This window comes from Balaenoptera physalus, assembly GCF_965194825.1.
Source record: "Balaenoptera physalus genome assembly, chromosome: 14".
NCBI lineage: Eukaryota > Metazoa > Chordata > Mammalia > Artiodactyla > Balaenopteridae > Balaenoptera > Balaenoptera physalus.
The window spans coordinates 49907207-49923541 of record NC_138893.1 but is presented as its reverse complement, the minus strand read 5'-3'; the positions used below and the strand labels follow the sequence as shown (position 1 = coordinate 49923541).

The 16335-nt window shown below is 55.5% G+C and overlaps 1 protein-coding gene across 3 annotated transcripts in view; it reads right to left on the bottom strand.

The window, feature by feature from the left end:
* Positions 1–10198: 10198 nt before the first annotated feature.
* Positions 10199–16335, bottom strand: part of POLL (DNA polymerase lambda) — an 8716-nt gene continuing 2579 nt past the window's right edge. For 2 of the 3 annotated variants that reach the window (XM_082425272.1, XM_082425271.1), the window contains exons 4-9: positions 16061–16223; positions 15385–15702; positions 14465–14638; positions 13764–13892; positions 11543–11711; positions 10199–11094 (exon numbers count right to left, since the gene is read on the bottom strand). In XM_082425272.1, the coding sequence (XP_082281398.1) occupies positions 10730–11094; positions 11543–11711; positions 13764–13892; positions 14465–14638; positions 15385–15702; positions 16061–16223 (1318 nt within the window). In that variant the 3' untranslated portion in view covers positions 10199–10729. Of the gene's footprint in view, positions 11095–11119; positions 11265–11542; positions 11712–13763; positions 13893–14464; positions 14639–15384; positions 15703–16060; positions 16224–16335 lie in introns of those variants that run through there. The other variant, XM_082425270.1, reaches the window with a different exon arrangement.

The following is a 16335-nucleotide window of genomic DNA, read 5'->3' as shown; positions in this document are numbered from 1 at the left end:
AGCCTCAGCTCCTCCCTTGGCTGACTGCTCCTCTCTCTGAGCTTTAACTCTTCATCCGCAAAATGGGACTATAAGATGGAAAAGCATTTATGCCAGCACCATGATGCTGACAGAGATAATTAGGAGAGATATATTCAATCAAGTCAGGTATTGAGAGAGCTGCTTCCTTCCCCCAAACTCTGGGTTCCCTATGGTGTCAAAAATAGACTGGGGATCCAGAGGATGATCCAGGTGACCTCAAACAGGAGGGGAGCTGGCAGACTGGAAGAAGGGAATGGGAGTTGGCAGACTGGAAGTAGGATGCTTTGGTCTACTCTCAATAGGAGCCGGATGATCGAGGAGCTGAGACTCAGGCCCTGCCTCCCACAACACCCCTGCAAGCAGGGGCACGTATAAGGCAGGGCAAATAGAAGGTGCCCTCCATGGCTAAAGTAAACACTCTGACTTTGGGTAGCTTGGGTGGGGAGAGGCAGAGGACATCTCCAGAGATATGGACCAGTTGAGAGAGCCAGGTGGAGGCGGGTAAAGGTGAGTGCAGGGCACCAGTGTTGCTCTCTATTTCTTTCCCAGGGTACCCTGCCTTCTGCCCCACGGGAACTCCACCTGCTAACTTTGGCTTCCTAATATGTGACTTTCTCCGGTCTACAGAATGGGGGTGGGGGAGCATTTCCAGGAGCCCCCTCTGGTCTCCCTCACCCTCATGTGACCCACTTTGGGTCTCTCCAGTATGTCCTGGTCCCTGTCTCCACCTCCCCTATTTCAGCTGTGTTAACCATCACCTTTCAGTCCCTGTCAGGAGGCCCTCGGGAAACCCCCAGCGGAAGGGGCCTGCAGCAAGAGGTACAGGGATTAGAGAGAAGATGCCCAGAGGAAAGCGATGGGCCAGCTAATGGGCCTCGTTCCTCCTCCCTTACCAGTTCACTTTTTCTGTAGCGTTATTGACCCGTCATTAGTTATCCGTCCAAGGTCGCCGGGCCTGGCCCAGCTATAAATCATGGAGGCTGGAGGGGGGCTACTGGCAGAGCGATAGCTCCCGGAATACAGCGGAGAGCTCAGCCCCCAGCACAGCCCGGAGGAGGTGCAGATGGCCCCAGTCTCGGGAGAGCTTCCGCTGAGAGGGCTAAGCCCCTCTTCTACCCACCCATCCCTCCCTCCTTCCCTTCCTCTTCCTCCATTCTCCCCTTCCATTTGCTTTTCCATCGCCACCTCTCCTTCCATCACACACTCTTTTCTCCTCTCCCCATCTTTTTCTACTTCCCGCCAAGCTCTGTGTTCAAGGTTGGCGAGGTCAGGGGAACGGGGCGGGGGGGAGGGGGGGTACCTGAGGCGTACTAGTTCCCTTTCACTGGGTCGTCTCACCCCACCTGGTGTCCTAGTTTAGAGCTTCCGGGAGCAAGGACAGAACTCACGCAGGGGGAAACTGAGGCACAGAATTTCGACCAGAGGTGAGTCTGAAGAAGGGGTCCCACCCGATTCAGCATCAAAGGTCACCAGTCCTGAATCCGCGGACCGTGCTCCCTTGCCCGGTAATGGGGAGGGTCTACCCACCCAGGGAAGGGCGCGCCGGGCCACATCCCAATCGGCCGCCTCCTCCTAAGGAGCAAGGGGCCGCGCAATCCGGACACTTCCAGCCCCAGCTCCCACCCCGGAGCTCGGAGAGGAGCTCCTAGGCGGTTCCTCCCCGGCACTTGCCGTCCTCTCTACCACACCCCCGTCCCCGGCCTTCGCGCACGCCGGGCCTCTTGGCCGGTCCTCGCGCGCCCTCTGCTGGCGCCTCCAGAGAAGCGCTCCCGTCGGCCTACGTACTCGCTCCATCTCCAGCCCAACACACCTGGCGGCGGCGCCCGGCCTCCCCCAAGGCCCCGCCCACCGGCCGGATACACATTTGCGGTGCCGCCCCCGCTCGCAAGGAGGCACCCTGGAGCACTCCTCTATCCCGCCATCCCCAGCTTCCGAGCAGTCGCTGCCATTCCAGATCCCAGGCAGGCCCGTTTGCCTGTTCCAGAAGAGTGGAAGGAGTGAGGTCCAGCAAGACAGAACTTGAAGCTTGGAGTGGGGAGAGCATTTCTCTTGCCCGTGGAGCCACGTTCTGGAGGGGCATCTGCAGTTCGAGTCTATACGGCACAGGGCAGCAGGTGGGGTTCCTTCAGAGCATCCCCCTGGACTTGGCCCTGCAACTTCCAAAGGTACTTTGGTGGGGGAAGGTCGGGGAGGCCCTCAAGATAGGGGGACCTTGGTTCTCAGAAGCTCTGAGGTGGGGGCTGCAGTCCTTGGCCCATGAGATGGGAAGCTGGGGCTGCTCAGCGCTCCAGGACTGTTCTCTGGCATGGAGAGGAAGCACATGGCCTCTGGGGGCCTCTCTCCTGGGGCCAGACCCTAAGGGTCCTGGGCTTTCTCCCCATTAGGCAGCTTGGGAGGAAGAGGGACAGGCCAGGGGGTGATCCTTTCCACTGGGGTGTCTGGCCCAGTAGGTAGGAAGGGTGGCTTGACCAGAGGCTCTTGCCACACTGGCCCCAAAGTTCTCCAATACAGCAGAGTCCAAAGTCATGGTGATGAGAGAGGATTCCTCAGGTGAAGCCGGGAGCTGAGGGGAAGAGTCTCTCAGGCTAGGCCGGGCCCCCATCAAGCCCTGTGTGGAGTCCATGTGGGAACAAGTCAAGTATGTGTGGAGCTATGAGGGAGGGGTCCAGTGTGTGCAGGGACATGTATAGGAGCTGTGGGGGACAGGCTGGGCATGTGTAGGGATAGATGTGAGCTATAGAGCCAGGACCCTTGCCTCTAGCAGGGCTGGAGTTTGAGAGTCAATGACCCCACACCACTAATTCCCTAATGGAGGTGGGAGGTTAGGGGGTCCCATCTCAGGGCAAATGGGCATTTGCTGATTCACAACTCCAGTTCTCAGGGGCAGGGATTGTGTCCTTCAACATCAGCATCAGGAACCTCCACAGACTCTGAAAAGCTCAGGGCTCTTTGCTTTGTGGGAGAAGCAAAGGGAGAGAAGCTAGCAGACAGTCCAGTTAGATCTGGGCTAGAGCCACTTCTTAGGGGGAGCCAGGGAAACCAGCTGGGCTTCCTTGGGTCACAGAGATCTGAGAATGAAACCCAGCTGTTCTCACATGCTGTGTGACTTAACACAAGTGAATGAATCTCTCTGGGCCTCTCTTTCCTCATCTGCCAAATGGGGATAATAGGGCTGTTGGGAAGGTTACATGATATAGTCTATGTGCAGGGCTGGGTTAAGGGTAGACTGGCCAGGCTCAGAGTCAATCAATAAATGCTGCTGGAATAAGCCAGAAATATGGTGCAGCTAACCCAGGTCTCCTCAGTGGAGACTCTTTCCATAACTTGCAAAATGTCAGTTGGTCTTCCTCAAAATCCAACGATGCTGGGAGCTTCCAGTGGGAATCAAAAACATCTTCTGCCAGCACCCACCCAGGACCCATGAATAACTACTTTTTGAAAACTCTAGTTTGGGGGGAAGGGGAACTCTGGTTTGAAAGTACGTTAAATAATCAGCTGTGCCCTAACCACATCCTAGAAGCCTCTGCCTACACCAATTCCGTAGAGGCTTCTCCTGTCAAGGATCCATTCCTGTGAGGTGAGCTTGCTACTCCTCATTACCCAGGGGTCCAGACTCCACCTGGCAGGAATCATGAATTTAAATGCTTACAAGGGTTTGGTCCCAGGTGAAACAATAGGGAGTGATGAGAACTTTGGCAACTAGGAGCAGCTCCAGTCAATTGTTGCCATGTGGGAATACGTTGGGGCGGGGGGGGGCGAAGTAGCATTAGGATAGAGCCTTAGACCTCTCCCAGCTTCATCTCCCTCCCCCATCGTAGGGCCCTCCTCAGATACCCTTCCCCTAAGTCCTGCATATTAGGTTTCTATTGCTGCACAATAAAAGTGATAACAAATCACAAACTTAGCCCCTAAAAACAAGACCCATTATTTCACAATTCTGTAGACCAGAAGTCCAGGCAAGCTCAGCTGAATTCTCTGATTAGGGTTCCACAAGACCTAAATCAAGGTGTTGGCCAGGCTGGGCTCTTATCTGGAAGCTCTGGGAAAGATCAGCTTCCACACTCATTCTCACTGTTGACAGAATTCAGTTCCTTATGGTTGTAGGACTAAGGTCCCCATTTTCTTGCTGGCTGTCAGCTGGGGGCTGCTCCCTGGTCCTTGCACAAGTCCCCTTCCATCTTCAAAGCCAGCAAAGGTGTGCTGAATCTTCATGCTTTGAATCTCTCTGCTGCCCCTTCTGCTAATAGCCAAGGAAAACTGCTTTTAAAGGGCTCACATGATTAGACCAGAGGCACCCAGATAATCTTCCTTTTGCCATATGAGGTAACATAACCACAGGAGTAACACCTCATCAGAGTTGAAGGCTCTACCCACACTCAAAAGGGAGGGGGTTATACAAGGGCAAAAGTCACTAGGGGTTTTGCAGAGAATCCTGCCCACCACACCCAACCTTCAAGATGGGGTAGAAACAGCCCCCGCACCCCAACCTAGACCCGAGACTTCTGTGAGACATTGAGTCAGTCACCTCCCATTTCTGGTCCAGTTTCCTCATCTGTAAAATGGGGTAACGTGGTAGATAAAATCTAAGTCCCTCCCAGGTCTCACATACTAATTATGAGGCAAGAAGACGGAGAATCTGACCCTTTGGACTGCAGAGGCCCCACTGCTCAGGAACTGCATAACCCTTCCAGAAACGCCCCCTGCAGGCCTTCGAAAGGGCCTTACCAAGAAAAGCAGTACAGCCACACAGCACAGCCAAGGTACTTAGTGTAAGAGGCCCAGCCACCCGGCTGGGCTGGGCTGTAGGAAAGTGGCCACTGCTGTTGGCCAGAGACTATGGGCACCTGTGAGGCCCCACAGACTAGAATGGGTCCCCCCTGGAGTCTGCACAGGGCAAGGTAGCCTACACCTAGTTGGTGGGGAAGTGGGGCGAAGACCAGGTCCCCTCCCCCCACCTCTCAACTGGAACTGACCTTCAAAATCCATCTCCCAAATCCATCCTGTCTGACCCCAGTCTCAGCCTCTGGGTACCCAAAAGGGCCTTCTCGGCCTCTTCCTGCTCCTCCCACCCAAACCTAGCTGGACAGGGGTAGTTGATCCTAGCATCCCGGACCCTCTGGGCTGTTCTTGACCAGGGAGGGGCCAGGGGTCTCAGGAGTCTCTCATCTTGGAGTCCCAATCAATCACCCCACATTCCCCCCCCGGCACCCCCCCACCACGGTAACAGAGCCCCTCTTCCAGGCTCCCCTCCAGCCCTCCCAAGCTCTACTTTCTGTTCTGCAGGCAAGCTCCCCTGCAGGGGTCCCCACCTGCCAGGCTTCCACCAAGGCCTGGCAGAGGGGCTGGAAGGAGACCCTCCCCAACTCCATCCAAGCGCGGGAACTGGGTAAGAGGCGGGGAAATGAATATTAATTTATCATGATTAGGCAAATCCGGCAGGGAGAGCAGATTCCGGAGGAGGCTAAAAAGATGAATTTCAGCAATAAAATTAAATAAGGACGGACGGGCGGCCCCTCCTCCCTCCTGCTTTGCTGATCTCTCTCTTTCTTACAATTTATGAGGCCAATTATGAAGATGAGGTTGGAAGTTCCTGGAACTTCACTAAATGCAAACGGCGGTCCCTGCTGTTCCCATCAAATTAATTAACCGCGCGCTATTGATGGCCGCTCAAGGCTGACGCAGGCAGCCGCCTCCAGGACACGGGGACTCAGAGTCCGCAGCCCATTGGGCCTCCACCACCTTCTGCAGTCCCTGCCCAGCACCACAGGGGACTCCAAGGACTCCCCTTCCAGCCCCAGGCCCTGCCTGAGCCCTTGATGACCCTGGGGCGTGCACACCGAGGTCTAGATTGGCAGACACACTGACACACACCCAGGTTGTCCACACACGTGTGCAGATGCAAAATCATGAACTCACAGCACACAAACACAGGGCCAGGGATGTACTTTAGACACACAGGCAAATGCCCCTGCAGTCAGACACAGGCACAGTGGCAGCTGAGCTGAGGGAACCGGAGCCTGGTGGGTGAGGACAGCAGGGCTAAGGGAGTCTCGCTGCGGGAGGAACATGACGTCTGGGGCCATGGGCCTGCTCCATCAGCGCCAGGCCCGGGTCCAGCAGAGAGCAGGGTCAGACAGAGGTTCTGAGCAGTGGCCCACTGCCTGGTGCCCGTACTGCCGTCCCATGGTATTCTCAGAGCCCTGCCCACAGTCCCTCCACTGCTGGGTCCTCTTCTCACCTCTGGGACCTTTTTCAGTAGTGTTCCCTGTAGGTCTTTTGCTAGGGCTCAGCTTCTGCACTGGCCTCCAGTGTGGGGGACCAAGGCTTGCAGAGCCCCTGGTTCAGACTATGGGGATGAGGCCTGGCCCAGAGTCTCAGGCCAGTTTGGGGACTTCAGCCCTGAGGGTCTGCCTGTTCCAGAGCTCAGAAGCAGGGCTGCCCAGTGGCTCAGGCGTTCTGGAAAACTATCTGGCTGGTGTCTGGACTGAAGGGCAGAGTCGACAGAGGACTAAAGGTCTGGGGGCTGAGCCCGTCCTAGGCCTGGTGCAGCTGGTGTCTGCAGAGTCTGGGTAGCAGCAAATGCCCCAACAGCTGTAGCTGCCATGTGAGGTTGATCTCTGGGATGGCGAGGAGGGCCTGGAAAGGGGGTCTCTCCTGTTGGGGAAGTGAAGAGAGGAAATGATGTCTTCTCCAAGCTGTCATTCCTAGTCCTGGCAAGAAGCATCCCATTCTGTTTAGAGGGACAGGAACTCGTAACCCTCTTGTGGAGAAGCAGGACAAAGGGCCAGGGTTTCCCATTCCCAGCCCTTGGGTCCTGCAGGGCAGGACATGGTTGGGCCTGTCCACCTTGCAGCGCCCACTCCAGGCCTGGGAAACCCTGGCCCTGTGCCCACACCTGCTCCCCCAGGAGCAGCCAGAAGCCAGGAGGAAAGTTTGGCCTGGTCTCGTTCCCCTTTCAGTGCAAGTCTTGGGCCAGTGTTATCAATCCAGGCCCTGGGAAAAGATGAGGCTCCCGGGTTGGCAGGGCTGGGGCTGAGCAGCCTGGAGAGGATCGTACCTTAGGCACAAAGTGCAGAGGGAAACTGCGAGGCTCAGACTGAGCACGGGGCAGCCAGCCCATGAGGACTGGGCTCCCAGCTTTCCCTACCACCTGCCCCTCCCCTACTGCAGCCATATAAGGAGGCCCCTCCATTTCCCCACACCCCACTGCACTTCCAGGGACATCCTCCACCTCACAGCAGGGCCTGCTCACACCCACCATCCCTCTGCTCACTTTGTACAGGGAAAGAACAAGACACACCCTGTCTATTGGTCCTCTATCGCTGCAGTAACAAATTTCCATACACTTAGTGGCTTAAAACAACGCAGTTATTACTAAACAGTTCTATTGTTTAGAAGTCTGACACAGGTCTCCCTGGAATAAAACTGAGGTGTTGGCAGGGCTGTGTTCTGTTACAGAGGCTCTAGAGTATAATCTGTTTCCTTGCCTCTTCCGTTTATAGAGGATGCCCACATTCCTTGGCTGGTAGTCCCCTTTCTCTGTCTTCAAAGGCAGAAACATCACATCTCTCTAACCTTCCTTCCTTTGTCAGCTCTCTCTCTGATTGTAGCCAGGAAAAGTTCTCCACTTTTAAGGACTCATGATTAGATTGGGCCCACTGGCTAATCTCCTCATCTCAAAATCCTTAACTTTAATCACATCTGCAATGTCCCTTTCTTACCAAGTAGGGTAATATATTCACAGGTTGCAGGGATTAGGCTGTGGACATCTTTGGGAGACCGTTACCCTGCCCACCACACCTGTGGTCTGGCCAGAGACCACTGTGGCTCAGGGAGAGAGTGACGATGAGCTGAGCTAGGGGCAGGAAGTAGGCCTGTGGGGCCCTTCCTCTTTGTTAGGACCAGGTGGTGAGTGGGTGGTAGTTTTGGGGTGCTCAGTTGCTAGATAGGGTGCCAATTCCCACCAGGGCTCCAAAATTCAGTCTCCCTTTTAGCAGGATGGGGCACTGGGTTGAAAGCCCGCCCAGAAGCCAGGCTCGGCTCTCAAGTGGCTGGGGAACCCCCCAACACACCCTTTGCTTAGTTTGGACTCAGAGGACCGCCCCCTCTGCCAAACTGGGCAGCCTTCTCAAGACTCAGATTCCCTCCAGTAGCTCCTCTCCCGGGCTTCTGTGCCACATTGAGCAGCCCAGAGGACACCACCCACAGGATGGGTCTCTCTGGAGGGTGTGGGCACTCTCCTTTTTAACCCGTGATTTCCTGTTGCCCTTACCAGGATGTGGGACCAGGAATTTGTACGGTTTGAAGGTGGTCTCCAGAATTCTGAGTCTCCTGTGGGGGTGGGGGGGTCCTTCCCCTCCTTCCCACAAGAGATGGCAGGAATGGGGGCCAGGCCCCTGGTACCAGATCCAGAAGTCAGCACTGTCCCTCCCTATGGTTCTGAAGACTTCCTGTGTGTAGGAAGGGGTTAATTGGCCAAGTTATCCTGTGACCCACTGGTTCCCTCTTCTCCTAGCCCTGGAGGCCCTGCTCCTCTGGGTCTGGAGAGGCTGCTGAGCAGGCTGGGGCACTCAAGTGGGAAGCGGAAAGAGAGGAGCAGCAACGTTTGGACACGGACACCCCAGGCTTTGGGCTTCTGTCAACTCCACCCCTTACTGGGGATGGTGGCGGGCACGGAGGGCCCAGTTGAGTAGACTAGCAGAGCTCCTAAGGGGGGCTGAAAGCAGCCCTAACACCTGGGGGGCCCAGAGATGTCCCAGCTCCTCTTTTCCACTCCAGGCCCCGGACAGCCACACCTCCCTGGGAGTAGAAGCTCCAAGGAGAGGCTCACCCCTCACGAAAGCTTCTGGCCCTTTGATGTGGCTTCTCTGGTACTGAGCTGTGAAAGGGGCCCTCCAGACCCCCACAGCTTTTTTTTTTTTTAAAAGCTTTTAAAATTTTTATTTATTTATTTATTTATTTTTGGCTGTGTTGGGTCTTCGTTGCTGTGCGCGGGCTTTCTCTAGTTGTGGCGAGCGGGGGCCACTCTTCATCGCAGTGCGCGGGCCTCACTGTCGCGGCCTCTCTTGTTGCGGAGCACAAGCTCCAGACACGCAGGCTCAGTAGTTGTGGCTCACGGGCTTAGTTGCTCCGCGGCATGTGGGATCTTCCCAGACCAGGGCCCGAACCTGTGTCCCCTGCATTGGCAGGCGTATTCTTAACCACTGCGCCACCAGGGAAGCCCCCTCCCATGGCTTTTGATTCCTTTCCTGGCATGACCCATGCAGGCAAGGCCCCACGGCTTGGACTTCAAGGTTCTGAACTAGAGTTGAGGGGCCCATTCTAAGGTTGCTGGGATCTCCTGACTGAGACCAGGCCAACAAAGGCCAGCTCTGGGGCTCTGCAAGTTACCAACAGATGCAGGGCTCGGCACCCGCCCCCTCCCTGCCTCATAGCCAGCACACTCAGGTGGAGCCCATCTCTGCGGCCTGGGCTCCTTGGTGCTCCTCCAACGCAGCCACCTTCTCCAGCCTCTGAGCCCGATATTCTTTATATTGTACTTGGTATGCCCAACCTTCCCACTGCTCCTCTCCCCTTACCAAATGTTTCCTGTCCTGCAAGGTCCAGTCTACGAAACCATCCTGATGCCACTAGCTGGACCCTCCTAGCTGCTCTACCAAACTAAGCCCCTCAGCTTGACTTTCAGTCCTGTACCAGCCTGGCCTTCTCCCAACCCCCAGCACGTAGCATCCCCTCTAAAGCAGGTTCCTTAGTTGTCCCCAAACAGAGCTGCTTACCACTCTCAAATAGGCTATTTCCTGCCAAGCTGCCCCTCGCCTCCTCCAGGCAGCCTTCCCTGACTGCCTCAGCCCTGTCAGTGGCACACAGGTCACCATTTAGTTCTTCCTAATGAGCCCTGCCACCTTTGTTCATGTCCTCAGATAACCTGTTCTAGGGCAGGGTCCACAGGATATGCTGATGGGTAGACAGGCGCTCCTAATTCCTGACTCCACGAATTCTCCCTTTTAATGTCCACCCCTGCCCCCTTCTGAGTTGTTCAGGAGCTGACTCAGGCCCGGCCTGTTTGGAGAACAGTTAACTGGCTTCTCTGGGTTCCCATTCACCTCCTATCTCTGTCCCCGCCTGGGAGAAGAAAGGCAGGCAGAGGCTGCAGCAGCTCACAGACACACCAGGCAGGTTGAATGTCAAGTGCACTTTACTGGGTCCCTGGGCCTTCCAATGCTATCCTCGTCGCGCCTGGGGTGCCCCTTCCCTACACTGCCAGCTGCACAGGAAGTGGGGTGGGCGGAGGGAGCACACGTGGAGTGGCTCATTCTCCTGCTCTGATGGGTCTTGGGTGATGTTGGGCCTCAGCTGTGTGCCTCTCCCCTGCAGCCCCCATCCCATGCTAGACCCTCCTTGGGGTAGAGAAGGGGGATGCCTGGGCCTTCAGCACAGGAAGCTGGCCTCAAACCAGGCACCAGTTCCTGCTTAAAATGAGGCAGGGGGCCTTGTGCTAAACTCTCCCAGGGGCAATGGTGAGGTAGAGGGGGCAGCACCCTGTTCCTGTCAGGGAGAGGGCTGGGTAGCCCTGGGAGCCAGGCTGGCCTTTTCCATCAGGCCCAGAGGACCTGGTGGTTGAAAAGAGTGAGGTTCAGCCAGCTGAGGCTGGAGGAATGGCCAGGAGGGCCAGCCGGTCCAGCTTGGCACCCCCTCCCCCAGCCGTGGGTCACCAGTCCCGCTCAGCTGGTTCTCGGTAGGGCAGGCCTAAGAGCCTGAAGACATCCTTCTCAGTGGGGGTGGGCAGTACTCGGCCAGGCCCCACCTTGAGGCCTTGGGTGTCCCGAACCACAGCTGTGCTGAGCGCATGCTCCGACAAGCTCATGGCCTTGGTCTTGGCCAGTGCCCGCATGGAGCGGTTGAAGTGGGCAGAGCCAGTAAAGTAGAGCAGGGCACAGGCAAACTCGCCGTAGGGAACTACAATGATGTCCAGCCGTCGGTGCCGCCGTCCTGGCCCTGGGAGCTGGCATACACCCAAGTACTTCTGCTGCTGGCCATTCTCCTCCTGGCTCACCAAGTCATCCGTCAGGAACCCTGGCCCAATACAGGAGGGCTGTTAGGAGGGCAGGGAGCCAGGCCCTGGGCTGCCCAGCCCTGGGCCGCCTAACCTCCCAGGCCTCTCCTGATGATCCTTGGGTCCTCTATTCCCAGCTCATCTACTTATTTGCTGGGCGACCTTGCCCTCTCCAGGTCTGTGTCCTTTTCTGTAAAACATGCATAGTAATTCCTCTCCAAGTCCCCCACAGGGGCACAGAACGATCAGAGGAGGCACTCAAACTGCAGCTATTACTGAGCACCTCTTGGGAGGTAGGGGGAGCTGATTCATCTCTTCCCTGAAGTGGCTCTGGCCACAGGAGAGAGGTGGAATTTTCATGAAGCAGCCTTCCCCTGCTTCCTGCCTAGAGATTGCCACTTTGAGGTTCTCCCTCCTGGGGGCCACTCCTCCCCTGTCCCCCTGCTCACCCAGGGGTGGGGTTTATACCTCGCTGCCGGAGGCTGTCCAGGAGGCGGCTGAAGATGCCCTGGTGAGACCGGCCGTCCGGGTGGGTGACCAGCACGTCCACGTCACCGCAGGTTGCCTTCCCCCGTCGGTACGAACCACATGCCAGGCACAGCAGCCCAGGGTTGAAGGCCTGAGCTGCTTCCCGGACCTGAAAAAGGACAGCGAGGGGGGTGAGGGCTGTGGGCCTCAAGCCCTGCCAGGAATTCATCTCCACAGCAGCGCAAGGGCCTTCCCTGACCCAGGAGCCCACACGCCCCCTTGTGCCCCAAGCCAATCCCTGGATGCATGATCCAGCCTGAGGGAGAGAGCCCCAAGGAACAGAGGCAGAGCTCCACCCTGGAGAGTGGCAGTTCTCCAGCTTGGCTAGGACAGAAGAGGAGAAAACGTGCTCATATCACCGGGGGTGGCCTGAGGAGAGAGATGAGAAGATGAGAATATGTGCTCGGATTCTGAGGGAAGGCACCGCTCTTCAAGAGCAGAGAGACATATCTTCTCTGGGCTTCTGTCCCAACCCATGCACCCAGGTCTGTGAAACTCCACTGAGGACAAAGAGCCAGGTGCCGAGAAGCCCTCAGCCAGGTCTCCACAGCCCCAGGTATCTTTGGATTTGGAGCTAAAGGCAGAGTGCGTGAGTTGGGGCTTGAGGCCTGACAGGTGGCTGGCAGGGTGCCCCGGGCCCAGGCCTCGGAGGAGACGGAGCCCAGAAATACAGCTGCATGTGTAACAAAGGAAAGGAGGGAAAGCAAAAGGGAAGCACTTCTGAGCCAATGCCCACATCCTTACTTGGAGGAATGGGGCTCGGTGGGGAGGGAGCTGAGACAGAGGGAACTGTCAGCTGAGGGATCATCCCTCACTGAGGGGGGGTAAGCCCATCAGCCTCCACCCCAGAAACACTGAGGTCTTTCATATGCGGATATCTCTCACACACACACACACACACACACACACACGCACACACGCACACACACACACGCCCGCTTCCACCCCGAGACACTGAGATTTCTGGAGCCCTGGATACCTCAATTCTCCTGACAGGCAGGCTCTGCTAATCCCCTCAATTCCCTCCTTGAGCCTCCCAAGAGGATGGAGGAGGCCTAGGATGAGTAATCCCATCAAAACCTCCTAAGGCTGGAGACCTTAAATGGGGAGAGTGGGCCAGGTGGGGAGCCACTTCTGTTCCAGTGGGTCAGGGCTGGAGGCTCGCTGGGGCATTCTCTATGCCCAGATACCGTGGCTGAGTGACAGGTCATCACTAGCACCAAGTCCTGGTGATGGGTGGACAAAGGGGCTTGCCTGTCCCTCCCACACTAGCGTCAGAGTCCTGTGGCTGGGAGTACAGCGGGAGGCTGATTTCAACTAAGCTGGGCCAGAGTCTCCAGGGAGTCCTACCCTATCAGAATCATAGACCAAAGTAGGAGCAAATCAGCCCCTACTCCTAAGGCCAACTGAACAAATGTACCCTAGTCTACCTCTAATCTAGGTTTTATATGAACTGAATCCCTAACCCAACTCTACACCAAACACTAATCTTGGCCGAACCTTATTTCCAGGACAATCACAAATTTTAACTAAAAGCATCCAACACTAAGAAAACCCTACTCCTAATTCAGGCCTAACCTTAACTCTTGATCTAGCTTTCCTCTAACCCCAAACCTAGTCCTACTGGCACTGTGCTTCTACACCAACCCTAACCCAAACCCTGAACCAGCCTTGGGTGACCTGCAGAAGGTGTGTACTTCTGGAGATATAAAATTTAGTACATTTAAAAAAATTGTGGCGAGAAAGAGCCCATGGTTTTCATTAGGTTCTCAAAGAAGTTTGTGAATCAAAAAATGTTAAGAATCTCTGCCCTGATCACCCTAACATAGCCCAGTTCAAATCCCAGTATCCTCGAGTAGTTCTGACCATAATCCATCTCTAATCTAGCCCTAACATTAACCCAGTCCTAACACCATTCTAGCACGTAAGCCCGTGCTAACTCTGCCCGATACTGAGAACCCTACCGCAGAGAGCTAGTGTTGCAGCCCTTCCCTACCGAAGCCAATTGCTCTTTCCCCACTAGTCCCAATCTCTGGCCCCCCATAGCTTCCTCTGCCTGCTGGGCTCCCCTGCTGAGGGATCACGAGTTCTTGGCTTTGAGCCAGGCCCTGACGTTATAGTAGGACCTGGCTCTCCTTGCTGGTCTGGGACACCTGCTTACTGTCTGCTCAATCTCTGCAGCCTCCTCCCTGGGCATGCGGTCCAGGAAGTCATCGTAATGCTTCAGGCCAATGGCCTGCTGGGTAGTCAGAGAGGCCTGGTTTCGGATGTCTTCTAGGCTCCGGAAACCCTGAAAAAAAAGCCAGATGGGAAGGCTATGAGGATCCAGGACCAATGAAGAGACAGTGAATAAGCACACACACAAGGCTTCCATCACCCCCAGACTCCAAGGAAAGCCTGAGGCAGGACCAACCCCAGGAGCGGTTGGGTCTGTAATCAGTGGGACTTGGGAAATGCAGGGGGCATGGAAGACACACCTCAGTCCAGCCCTACCACAATCCTAAAACACTGGTTCATGACTCCATCGATCTGGGGGTGATTCTGGGCATGGCTGGGTTTGGGAACCACTGTTCTGGATACTCAGCCCAGAGGCCTGGTCTCCTCAGGAAGGCCCTTGCTGGTCTGGGGGACAGAGAAGTATACTTCTTGTCTCTGCCTACACCACAGATTAAGCCTCAACGATACCAAGCAACAGGGCAGTTCTGAGAGCCAAGAGAGGGATCTGCATGGGCCCTGGTCCCTTTGAGAAGTGGTCTCTCTATAGTCTGGGTTCATTCTCATCAAAGCACAGGGTAACAGGACTGTGGGACAGGAGCTCTAAGATATAGTAAAACTGAAGTGGGGGCTGGGACAGGGTGTGACCTGGTGGTACCACATCTGGGCAGTCTTGGTTCCAGCTCCCCAGATGTTGGAGAAGAGCTCTAAGACAGGCACGCTTTCACTGATGTGGTCCAGCTTCCGCAGATGCCCACTCTCCAGGATCTCTACAATCTTCTCAGCCATCCGCTTTCCAATTCCCGGGATACTGAAGGCCTCCTAGAGGAAGGGGAGGCAGAGGCAGGAAGGAAACTGACTCCTTTAGCAGATGTCTGAGTAAAAGCCAGTATGGCCGGTGGGCAACTGATAGCTGTATAAAGCTTGGGCAGAGTTGAAGATGAGAAGTTTGGATGGAATGGGCTGGGAAACTTATCTGCTGGTCCCCAGAGGGATGGAGATCAGCACAGGAAGCAGAGGAAAGGCAGCAATGACGATACCAGTCACCACTGCCATCGTAACAGTGGAGCTAACGTTTATGCGGCTTTACCCTGCGTCAGGTCCTGCATTACAGGGGTCATCTCATTAAGTCCTCATGGGAATACTGTGTCTGTTACTAAGTCCCTTTTTACTTTTGAGGAAACAGGTGCTCAGAGGGTTTAAGAAACTTGCTTTAGGCAAGTTACAGTTAGTGAATGATGGGAACCAGAATTCAGACTCTGGTCTGTTGACCTTCAGAGCCTGAACTTTTAAAAAACTTTTTATTATGGAAAAAATTCCTAAGTAGAGAGAACAGTATACTGGACCCCAAGTACCCATCACCCAGCTTTTATAATTATCAAGATTTTGACAAGCCGCTTTCATTAATCTCCCCATTTTTTTTTTTCTTTTGTGCAAGTCCCAAACATCAGAGAATCTTAATCACTCCACCTGATCACCACTTGTGACTGGTGCTTCCACCGACCTCTGGCCAGTAAAGAGAAGACCCCCCCCAAACCCCCACATACCCTCCCCTGACCCCCAGGTACCTGGTAGGAGGTGACAGGCTTGTGGAAGCTCTTGAGGGCATTAATGGCCTTGGCATAGCCCAGGGCCCTCCACTTGTCCCCCTGAACAGTGTAGGCTTTGGCCAGCACTTCCAGCTTCTCTGTGATGTGGTGGTTGTGGTTGGTCGCCTTCTGGCTCGAAGGCTGTGCACAGACCCACTTATCCAGGCCCTCAGGGGCTGGGCTAGGCTCACCATCTCCCTCAAGAGGGGTTGGGTAGCGGCCGCTGATCAGGGCTTCCAGATCAGCTGTGCTAACCTGGGTCTCTTCGCCATCACTGGTTTCACCACCAGAGCCGGGCTGGACATAGGGAAGGAGAAGAGACACTAAGTTCATGCCCCCCATGAGGAGGGCTCCTCAGAGGTGGGGGCTGAGTTTCCTAGTCAGACCCAAGAAGGATGCTGGGTCTTCTGCAGCAGATTTGGGTTCCACGTGGCTTCCCCTAGGGCCCAGCCCTAGGATCCCCAGTGATATGTGGTGGATATGGCCTGGGCAAATGCAGTAGTGATGAGTGTTGGGAAGAGTTAAATGGCTTCACAGTAAAGAGAGCCCTCCTCTCTCAGGAGCCTGGGACATTCTGAACAACCACCAGGCTCTCCCTGTTTCTGTGATCTAGTTCCCAGGAGAAGAGAGCTGTGGGGCCTGGGAGGCTCCTCACCTGTGCTTGGAGGCTTGTGACTTCCTCTGCCCTCCAGGAAGGAGATACAGGTCTGGTGGGAGGAGGGGAAGGAGAGAGGGTTGTCCTGAGCTGAGCCTCACTAGCTCCAGGAGGAGTAGAAGAGTCTTGGTCTGCCTTGCTGAGCTGTGCTTGATCCAGGTACCTGCAGGATGGTGATGGGAGGTTAAGACACCAAAGGCTCACGCTACCTCTGTTCCCAATCCTTCTCTACTCTGAAATCGTGGGTTTTTTTTTTTTTATTTGTTTGTTTATTT